This window comes from Gavialis gangeticus, unplaced genomic scaffold (assembly GCF_001723915.1).
Source record: "Gavialis gangeticus isolate Ggan-Ray unplaced genomic scaffold, GavGan_comp1, whole genome shotgun sequence".
NCBI classification, from domain to species: domain Eukaryota; kingdom Metazoa; phylum Chordata; order Crocodylia; family Gavialidae; genus Gavialis; species Gavialis gangeticus.
In genome coordinates this window covers 23,866,909-23,877,789 of record NW_017728996.1, presented here as the reverse complement: position 1 = coordinate 23,877,789, position 10,881 = coordinate 23,866,909, and the positions used below count along the sequence as shown (strand labels likewise).

The following is a 10,881-nucleotide window of genomic DNA, read 5'->3' as shown; positions in this document are numbered from 1 at the left end:
CACTTCCATCCATCACCGTCCCATCTCCCTCCCCCCCACCCCACCCGCGTCGTCCTCCCAAACGAGCAGTGGCAGGAGCCACTGTAAGAGCGTCACTCCCAGACCATCCAATATCAGACCAATGTATTGGTGCATCTCTATTCAAAATAAACTGGAAAATATCTTACAGATGTGAATATACAGCTTTGCCACAGTCTTTCAGTAAAGGACTGGTATGTCCTTCCTGAGTGAAAAGGTGTTGTGAAATGTGTTTATTCTCTCCATAATTTAATTAACACTGCAAAGCAGAGATTAAGTTTTTGGTTGACAAAAAATAAATGCTAGTAATCTTTTCCACCACAGTTCTCTTTTATAAGCTACAAACAAGTTATATAATATTTTGCTTTTAATAAGCTGTGCGCCATGGTTTATATTGTGTGGTGGACATAATATGCATGTACAGGCCAGAACCATATAGCTACAATTGCCCATGGTTCAGTAATATGATTTCTGGGATGTTTTAGAGTTGGGTCTCAGGGAAGCATAAACTTTCTTATCTGTCCTGACTGCTAGGAGAAGGCAGGTTTGCATTGCCTCCTTGTCTGTGAAGTTGGAACGTAGTGACAGAAGAGAAGTCAAGATATGCTTCCCTGAGACTTGCATCCAGAACACTGTAACAACAATGGGAAGTGCAGCTTGCATTGTGAGAAGCAGGGATGTTGTATAAAATGAAATAAACAGTTAAAATAAATGTGGCCCAGGAGCCACATGAGCAACAATAATTTTGCTAAAAGATGGACAAAAAATAAACCAGAGCTGCCTCTGCAAAGTACAACTTGCTAGTAGTTTCTGCAGTCTTCAGCAAACAGGGAAATGAATAGCACACCCAGATAAAGAAAGGATCCAACAGCTCCTAGACTTCAGGGGGGTTTTTAGCATTTATGACTGATATATACAGGATTGCTTTTCTTTGTGATGCATTTCTGCTAACTACCTTCATAAATTTAAGTCATCACTGATTAGTAGTATAGATAGAACTTGGGTATTTTTAGATTATATCACTATAAGCTGTCTGAGACTGGTCTCCCCTGAAGCTTCCAGTGTTGTCTGGGGAACTACTGCTGATGAATCAGGATGACAAAGTTCACTTATTTTGGATGAGGCTAAGCAGAGCTATGAACGGTACCTGAGCTGTGATTAAATGTTACGTAAATTGCAGATAAGAACTAAATAGGTGTGTGTCTGTTTTAGGTTTTTTGGATTGTGGCTAAATTATAGGATGTTTGAGGTGAGCCTTGCAGTCAGCTATGTTTGGTACATAGCTAAAGTAAATTCAGTAAATACATAAGTAAGTAGAGAGATTTTACTTGTATCCTGGAGAATCTAGGTATTTTTGTAGACTAAAACTATCAGTAATTTTGCCTTACTTGGGTACTACATAGCAGAACTATATTGAGGAGAAAATCAAAGTATGTCCCTCTCAAATATTAATTTCCTTAAAACGGTCCAGCCCTGTGCTATAAAAAAAGCCTATCCCATCGCAGCAAATGTGAGCTACTTATGGTGCATGTCTGTATTTATGTATGGTATATTGTACACTCATAAGGCAAGAGTTTTCTTTCACCTATTACATGTTTTGAGCTTTAAGTTATTACTGATATAAAGGCACAAATAGTGCTTCACTTTTTTTTATTTCTTCTGCGTGCATTTCTTCAGGATTTGGATCAGATTTTGATTAATACAGCAGATTTCTGTAAAGCTTTCCGAAAGATTCGACCATCCTCCTTTCGAAGTGGTATTGGACTAACAGACTTCAGACCTGTTACCTGGGAACAAATTGGCGGTCTTGAGGATGTGAAATTGAAGTTAAAACAGGTAAAATGTAGAGCACATTTAAACAAGAAAAAAAGATCATTTTATGCATCCGTGTCTTCCAACCTGTTGTATAAATAGAGGTATTGAAAGATAGACTAATACCATTTCCATGAAAAACAATTTTTATTTTAAATGGCACTGATTGCTAATTACTGCTACACTTTTCGTAAAATAAAACAAAAAATGCCTAAGCACAAGCTCTAGACTCCCCCCAGTTAAATTTGCAATTTCAGAACATCACCCAAAAGTATAACCTAGAATTAGTATTTTAGCTAATAAATATCAAATTCTGCTGTAGACTATATTCTTCCATTCTAGTGAAAAATCTTCAGCCCTCTGTTAAAGATCCCTTTTACAACATCTGTAAGTCTATGCCATGTGGGAGGGGGAGAGACAGAGACAATTCCAGAGCCAACATGTCCTGAGAACATACTGCCTGTTACGGCATCTCTTTTGTAACAAAAAGGTCAGATTTGTCAGTGTCTTGCTATGGCTCCAGAGTTGTGGGGTTGAGGTGCTCTGGACTTGTTCAGACCCATTTGTAAATTAATAATGTTTCTAGTCCTTCATCTGGAGACTCAAAGTGGCCAGGTGTGATGCTTGCTACTCACTCCCTCATGTTGCCTGTAGCAACCAGTATTTTACAACTGCACTTACCTGGTAGACTGTTGTGCTCAAGTGGGCCTTTGAATTTGACTGGAGACTTTTGCTTCAGTAATGCTGCAAAGAGAGAAAATAATGCTATGGGCAAAATGTTGTTTGTGTTGCATCACTACATATAAAACTTAGAATGTTTCATCTTTTTTTATATATTTGCAGAGTATAGAGTGGCCTATGAAGTTCCCTCAGGCTTTTGTTAGGATGGGACTGTCTCATCCAAAGGGTATCCTCCTTTATGGGCCATCAGGATGTGGCAAAACGACACTGGTAAAGGCTGCGGCCACAAGCTGCCATTGTTCCTTTCTTTCTGTGAGTGCTGCTGACCTTTTTTCACCTTACGTTGGAGACTCAGAGAAGATTTTGGCCCAGGTAGGTTCTGACTTGCACATGATACATAGTTGCTTAGCTACAATTTTTTATAAAGCATTAATTATGCCTGACTTTTCATTTTAAAGACCATTAAGGGCTGGATTGACCTACCTCCCTTGACGTTGAGGAAGCTGCTTCTGTTTACCCCAGCTGAGGATCTGGCCCCAAATTAACAATTAACCTATTCATTCTCCTAACTCTAGTTTAAAGTTAGAATTCAATAAGGAATGAGATTTTGTCTTTAGTAATTGTAAATAAGAGTGGTCTCCAAAGAGACCTTTACAATACCTTGAGTACTCAATAAAGTGAATTGGTTATGTAAAAATATAGACAGATGTCAAAAGAATTTTTAGTTGACATGATAGAACTGTATACAGTACATACATTAATTTTATTTTATGAATCCAATAAAAGGTTTTTCGCCAAGCAAGAGCAAATGCTCCAGCAATAGTATTCCTGGATGAGATTGATTCTATCTTAAGATCCCGGTCACTCTGCAAATCTGGACATGGTGTCCCAGAGAGGGTTCTTTCTGTCCTTCTCAATGAATTAGATGGTGTTGGCCTGAAAGTCACAGAGAGCAGAGGAAGTTATAAACAGCTCGAGGGTGAATGTCAAGAGCAAAATGAAAAAGAGCAAGAGGTATGTACATTCTCTGTAATGCAAGGAAGGATACTTATTGGTTTTTAATGTTGTAGTTATCTTCAGCCTTATATATGGTCTACCTTTGCTAAAACACTAATCCATTACTAATTAAGTGACTTTTTTAATGTAAACTCATTTTGATTGAACAGAATATTAAAGACAAAATTATAACCTCTTACTATTGCTAATTATAAATATTTATTAGCTGTCATAAAGGCTATTTCTTCCTCAGGCTACTGATTTTTTTTTTTTTAAGTTAAACATGCCTTTTACGCTGCTTAGTGTTTTCCCTCCTAGTTTATTTCCCTTGTTTATGCTACTCGATCACAGAGTTATCCAATGCAGTCTTAAAATCACAATCAATAGTTATTAGCAGTATTCATTTCTTTAGAAAGCTGCAAGTGCATTTTTGAGACAGCTTTTGATAAGATGTCCTTGTCATCTTCCTTATTAAAGTTACTTTTTCTGTAATCATGTGGTGATGTGCCACTTAAAAAATTTCAGACAGGCTTAAAGCCACTTTAAAAGAGAGACAGAGGATGCTATTTCTGTATGGTACATACCTGCACTATGCCATTAAAATGGGTTTCAGTAAGGTGGAGTAATGCACTCAGTCCTATTCCTGACATAGTGAAGAGTTCATGTCTGTCACCGCCATTATTTTACCCTTGCTCTTACTTCATCATCATTGATTCCTTTATTTCTGTCTGACTGACTTGTTTTTAATTCCTTTGACCCTTCATATGTTCAAATACTGTGACAGTTCTTTTATCAGCAAGTTAATATTTAATAACCTCTTGTTACCTGTTTAGCTTTCTTCTGTTTCATTTGCTGATCTCGTTTGCTACTTTTGTTCAGTATGAATCCTGTCTAAAATATACATTTTGAGCATTTTAGCTTTTGTTACTTAGTTTACAGTTGTTTTATCCTGAAGCCCTCTAACCCAAATGATTTCTATACACTGCATTTGATCTTAATTCTGTTTAAAACTAGATTCCTGGTTACAGTTAAGGAATTCTGTAAATGACTAGCAACTATCTCTCTCTCATTATCTGGTGTCAGATTTATGTCACTGTAGATTAATCATATTATGCTTTCTTTTTAAACCTTGTTGCCATTTTGAAAATTCCAAGGTTATATAAACCCTTAAAAATGTATGAAACAGGAGTCTTATTTCACACATTGACTGATGTATGCTCTTGTTGGCTCTGTCCAAAGTTTCATCCGTTAGCAGAACGGATATTGATTATTTTTCTTCCTTGTATTTATTTCCGTATTAGTCTGCACAGGTAAAGAAAAGTTAAGTGGTTACAGTAAACACGGATATAGGTATATGTATTTATTCCATAGGCTGCAGAACGGGGTTGGGCCAGGCCATGGCTCTACCAGCTTTTAGCACATTAATTTAGCTAGCTATGCAGTTTAAAAAAAAATAGCTATACAGTTTTAACTGGAATGACAATTGCACGTTTGTGGGTTTTATAAATTAGCATGCTAAAAGTTGGTCAAGCCATGGCCCAGGTGGCCCACCCCATTCCACAGCCTGTGATTTATTCCTTATTGCTTTTTATTCCCTTGTAAATTATGTTTGTCTTCCTAGCATAAAGCAGAACCCCCCCAGTACACATTCAACACATTTGCACTCTTGATCTCATGCAGCTAGAGTTTCAAGAAGTTTTGAACAAAGATGTTATGGTAGTTGCTGCAACAAATAGACCAGACATGTTGGATGATGCCTTGTTGCGCCCTGGAAGGTTAGACAAAATGATCTATATTCCACCGCCAGATCAGAAGGTAATGTGTGTGTTTATAAACCTCCACAAAAAATAAATATAGAGGTGCAGTTGTCAGCATGCTGCATCCAAACAGGAAAAATTATAGTACTATAATATGTCTTAACAACTGCAAGATTTTTTTAACTAGAAATTAATATTTGATGTGCTAGAAGCTAAATAATGTATATTTGACTATAACATTGGAATTGCATATAAAAGCACGTCTGATTGTGTGTAACATATTTTAACGTGCTTTTGTAGGCAATACTTCATTATATATATTACATATAATATTCCTGTACAATCAAATGTGCAAGATAGGAAGTGCCAGAATTAAGGTTGCCCGTGCCCAGGTCAAATTTTTTCACTATCCCTTTTCTCAGAAATGGTTATCTCTACTGAACACTCTAAAAAGTAACCCACCTGTGACAGAAAACAAAAATGGAAAATTTCAGCCAAAAAGGCTTTTGGTTTAATAAATGACAAAAAACGACAAAAGGGATTTAACATATGGAACCTTTACCATAAGCATCACAGCCCATTCTATCAGCCATTCTTTCCTGCTCCTCAATAGCATGTGTAGTACGATGTTTAGGTTTTCCTTTGTTTTTGCATCCTGTTGAAATTATTGTACCCATTTGAGGATGAGAATTCAAGGTACGAACGAAAACAACAAATGGCAGCCTAGTGATTTTTATTATTATTATTAAGAAGGGCTGTGTGAATTGTAAATGTTAGTGGAGAGAGAGTCTCTTGTTGAAAGCTGCAACACTTACTGTCCTCCAGACCAGTAGGATCACAGCAGCCCAAATACAAAATGTACTTTATTTACTTGAAAACAAGATGAGGTGTTTTCCCCCCAGTTGGCATGGGGGGGAGCCCTTTCTGATAATCGCATACAACAAAATCTCACTAAATACATTGTCTGTCATTAAATTACTGATAAAAGCAGCATGTGTTCAGCCATGGAAACCAACTATGAAATTGATTAAATACAGCCAACACTAAGCATGACTAAAACACATGGCCCACATTGAGCAAGCATGCTAATGGGAACTTCTATTTTTTATGTTAAATTTTCTGTGTTCCAAGCCAAGTTTGCCAAATCAGATTCCAAATCTGTAAGTCAGTCCAGAACCATAAGTGGCCCTACTGTGGCAAACATGTTCCATCCCCATCTGGGGCTTATTTCTGTATGTTATTTCAGATGTTTCCAAATCCTTTGGCGGGCATTCTATGTGCAAGCCCAAGCCCGGAGGCTTGGGGTTTGGATGCCCCCGAGTTTTGCTTGCCCTCAGCCATTTGGCCACACGCAACCAAGCTCCAGAGGAGTAATGGGAATTTACTACGAGGATGTTTCTTGACATGGTTTTTCAGAAACAAGATGTGTACTTTATTTCCTTTTACTGTATTTTAGTGTACTTGAGCTCAGAAGATCAGTAGTCAAATTCTGTCAGGTTCACTCAATGTTCCCTGAATAGTTTGATTGAAATGAACAGGACAACTTGCAGAATAAGACTAACTGGCATGAGTTAGGTGGCAGAAAATAGCCCATAACAAGTGCTATTAATGAAATAAATAGGTGCCTGAATAACTGGGTTTTTTTCTCCTTGTGTAACATACATTGTCTCATAGGGAAGGCTTTCTGTTTTCAAAATCTGCACTGAAAAAACTCCACTGGCTTCAGATGTGTCATTAGAAGACTTGGCAGTCCAGACTAAACTTTTCTCTGGAGCTGATATTGGAAATCTTTGCAAGGAGGTAAGGTGTTTGGGATTGATCAGTGAAGTAAATATTAAGTGAACACTTACGTAAAGAGAGTGTGTCCAATCATAGAAAATGCTGTGCTGTTACATAGTCTTTTTGGCAATTTGTAGTGACAGAGATAAGCCATATAATAAAAATCGGGGGACCTGCAAATAATTTATTTATGTGAATTAGAACTGATCTTGTACAGCAGCAAGCAGGGGGGAAATGAAACTATATTCCTGCCATTCACTATGTGGAAGTGGTGAAGCTAAAGCAGTTATTTTTACAAGTTCTTTGAGAATCATTTTATGTCAACTCTGAGGAACTGACCACTCTTTAAAATAGATTAAGTTGGTTCAACTTCAGAAATTAAATAAATGAAAAATTATAATTTTTGTGGACCAAACTGAAGCTTTTGTGGTAGTATCCTGATGAGGGAGTTTGAGATGATTATATAAGGTGGTAGGAGAAAGGGAGATGCAACTTCACACCATTAAATTACTGGGGAGGAGGGCAATGCTCAATCCCATGGAAGGATTAGACCAAACAACTCCTACAGGAGTTGTGCTGCTATTAGACAATCAGGGCATGAAGACACTTCCTGAAAGAGCAAGCACAGAGCGCAAATGACTGATGCTTTATTATCAACATCCCAGGCATAGATCCACTGGCCAAAGGAAGTAAAGGGCAGCTTGTTGTCCTTTGCTACAGCTACCGCACGCAGAAGCAGGGACTGCCTGTTGAAGATTGCATGCTGCCAAAAAGTGGCATTTCTTCTCTGTATTCCATTTCCCAGGTTCTGCTGGGCTCTGCTCTTTCTGTTTTGTTGAAGCAGAGAGTAGCACGTTGTGGGGGCAACCTTTCTGACAGGCAAGCCACGAATTAGCCCTACACCTTCCCCATGTGCCATTCTAATCCTTTCTTCTGACAGATTTGCTGTTTTCCTTTCTGTCCCCTACACTGTGCTCTCTGCCCAATCTCCTGCTCTGCTTTCTGTTTCCTGCCCTGTGCTCCATCTTGCCTTCTGCTTCCTACCTTATCTGCTACTGTGCTTGCCTGTCCCCTCCCTCATCTGCCACCGATCACATGAAGGCTGCCCATGCTATGGGTTGGCCACCCCTGAAGTAGCACTAAGAAGAGGGATGCAAGCTGTGTGTGCTAATAACAAAGTGAAATCATGCCAGACAAACCTAAAGCTGAACTTTGACAGTTTTTATAACTCCAACTAACATACATTTTAAGAAACTGGTCTCTCAAATGTTGCAGAACCTGTCCTTAATTCCACACTTCCTTTTCAAAGAAATCATGATAAATAGGGTTTAGTGTACTACATTTCTTATTATAATTAATATTTATAAATTGGGGCAAGAAAAGAGATTACGGTAGTTGAGGTACTTATAAACAGCAGTGGGATACCAGGTAGAATACAGAAAGAAATAAGTGATCAAAGGTATCTTTTCTGGTCTAAGCTGTTAGATGTATTAAAGTAAAAAGCATTCACTGAGCTTACAAAAGAAAAGACTAACTAGCAGTAGTATGTTCTGATGCATTTTGTTAAATGACTGTCTTTTGGATTATGACCCTAAATTATGGTAAAATGCTTGGCTTAGTTCCCATTTTTACTTCCAAACTTTGGAGTACCTGCCAGGTGAAAACATTCTATATTATCTAAATCATGTTGTTTTTCTCTCTAAGGCTGGCTTGTTGGCATTACAAGAGAATGGACTTGAAGCAACTGAAGTGAAACACGAGCACTTCATAAAATCACTGAAGATTGTAAAACCATCATTAACCCTCAAAGATTTAGATTTTTATGGAAAATTTTATAAACAGGAGTTACCAGCTTAAATAAAAAACACTGGATATAACAAGAATTTCTGGAATATGAAATGCATGATAAATGAATGATTTTGTATGGATTCTTTTAAAAAATGAAATTCAAAGGAAGAAAACTTTCTTAGGTTCACAGTTTCCCATTGTGATGCATGCAGAAAGGGTTTAAAAGGTCTGTACTGCTTATTTTTTTAGTTTACAAATTTAAGTGTAGTTTTCCTGACTTTGTTTAAGGAATTGTTGAGGTCTTCACATACACTATACGTGGAAAACTGTTTAAACGACGGCATAGGAACACTAGCAAAGATTTGTTTTACTTGGAATCAGCAAACTTATTTAAGACAGTCTGAATAAAAATTGCTTCTCATCACAAATCCAGATGACTACCTGTACTGTGATTCCGTGACAATTTTACCCCCTTCCCCATGGTCCATAGATTGTCTAGGGGAAAAATTAACCTTTCAGGCCACACTTACCCTACATTAAGGAAGTGAACATAAACACAAACTTCATTTTCTTTTGCCGTTTAACTTCTCCACAAAGGTATGTGTAATTCATGACTTAAAATCTGAATTGTCCCAATGGACTGATGCTCACATTAAACCTGTCCTTTGTATTCCTTGCTTTTTATATTGTATTTTTATATTCTGTTTATATATAATACCACTTATTTTTGAAAGACTTGTAATATAAGAAAAATGTTAAAATATAAATTATCTTAAGTTAACTCATGTCTTATTACCAAACACTGTGTGTTTCTAGTTTCCCCCTTGACATCTTTTATTGTAGGAAATAAACTTAAGTGGAATATTTGCTTAATGTTTGGATAGCTTTTATATAATAGCTACCACAACCTCTTCCCTGTCCAGGTCCCTTTGATCCATAATCTAGTCTGAAATGTGTAAGCCTTTCATAAACAAAGTAGTTTTTTTGTAGTATTAAAGGACTATCCTTTATAACACAGGCTGTTTCTTAGACCAGGGCTTGTCTTGAAAACATACAGAAGTACGTCTTAGAGTAATCCTCTAGAACTTAGTAAATTTTCCAAATGGAACAAGAGTAGGCTGCCACAGACTTGCTTTTGCCTGGTGCATTACATCTTCCTCTCCTACGAAGACTGCTTTCTTGTTGACAGCTTTTAAATTCAAACCATTCATCAAAACAAGGTGAAATTAATAGGTATATTGATCAATACGTGAGGAGGTTAAATAGATAGTTCAATAAAGAGAAACTGTGGGTGTTTGATATCTGAACTAATTTACTTTCAGCCCTTGAGCAGTTCACCCATATCATCTGCAACGGTTACTATGCAAAAAAACTGATCTCCAAGTGGTCTCTGCCCCCTTTCCCCCCTCCCCCCGGCCTGTTTTGGCCCCTGGTGTGCTACTTGCTGTCCTCAGGGGAAGCAGACCAAAGATTGATCCACACACCTGATCTTGTCAGGCATTGCTGCTTTGGGGTGGAGATGCACGTACCCCTGTGCCCAGGTAACACGCTGCACTGGGTCCTCCTACCAGGACCAGCGGGGAGGGAGCTCAGATTGGCCATGTAGTCCCTCCTGGCTGCAGGGGGTGACTAGGGAAAACCAGCAGCCAAGTAAGACTGCACCCCACTTCTTCCCTCTTGCTACTTCCCCACAGTACCAGGCCCAACTGAGAAACACTCAGCCTTTGCCTCTACCTACAACTGGCAGGAAGAGTCCCTGAAGGGTAATGGGAAGGGGGCACCAGAGCTGAGCAGGGCTGCCTAGAGGGTTTATGGGCCCTGGGGCAGGTGTGATGTTGGGGGCACCACCACTGCCCCCTACAAGGACCTGTGTGTGTACAAAGCTGGGGGACCACGTGCAAGAATTTTTGCGCATGCATTATGTGAGAATTCTCGTGTGGCTGCTCCTTCCCTTGCCCTGGGAAGTGGCAACAAGTGGGCTTTCCCCACTTGTTCCCATGACAAGAAGGGCTAGGCAGAGAGAATTTACCTTGGAGACAGATTACTTAAG

At 38.5% G+C, this 10,881-nt stretch overlaps 1 protein-coding gene across 1 annotated transcript in view; it reads left to right on the top strand.

The window, feature by feature from the left end:
- The window catches only part of SPATA5L1 (spermatogenesis associated 5 like 1), a 13,435-nt gene extending 3,731 nt beyond the window's left edge, over positions 1 to 9,704 (top strand). The window contains exons 3-8 of the mRNA XM_019504153.1: positions 1,696 to 1,854; positions 2,674 to 2,883; positions 3,298 to 3,525; positions 5,188 to 5,322; positions 6,939 to 7,064; positions 8,748 to 9,704. Coding sequence (XP_019359698.1) covers positions 1,696 to 1,854; positions 2,674 to 2,883; positions 3,298 to 3,525; positions 5,188 to 5,322; positions 6,939 to 7,064; positions 8,748 to 8,900 — 1,011 coding nt within the window. The 3' untranslated portion in view covers positions 8,901 to 9,704. The remainder of the gene's footprint in view (positions 1 to 1,695; positions 1,855 to 2,673; positions 2,884 to 3,297; positions 3,526 to 5,187; positions 5,323 to 6,938; positions 7,065 to 8,747) is intronic.
- Positions 9,705 to 10,881: the final 1,177 nt, after the last annotated feature.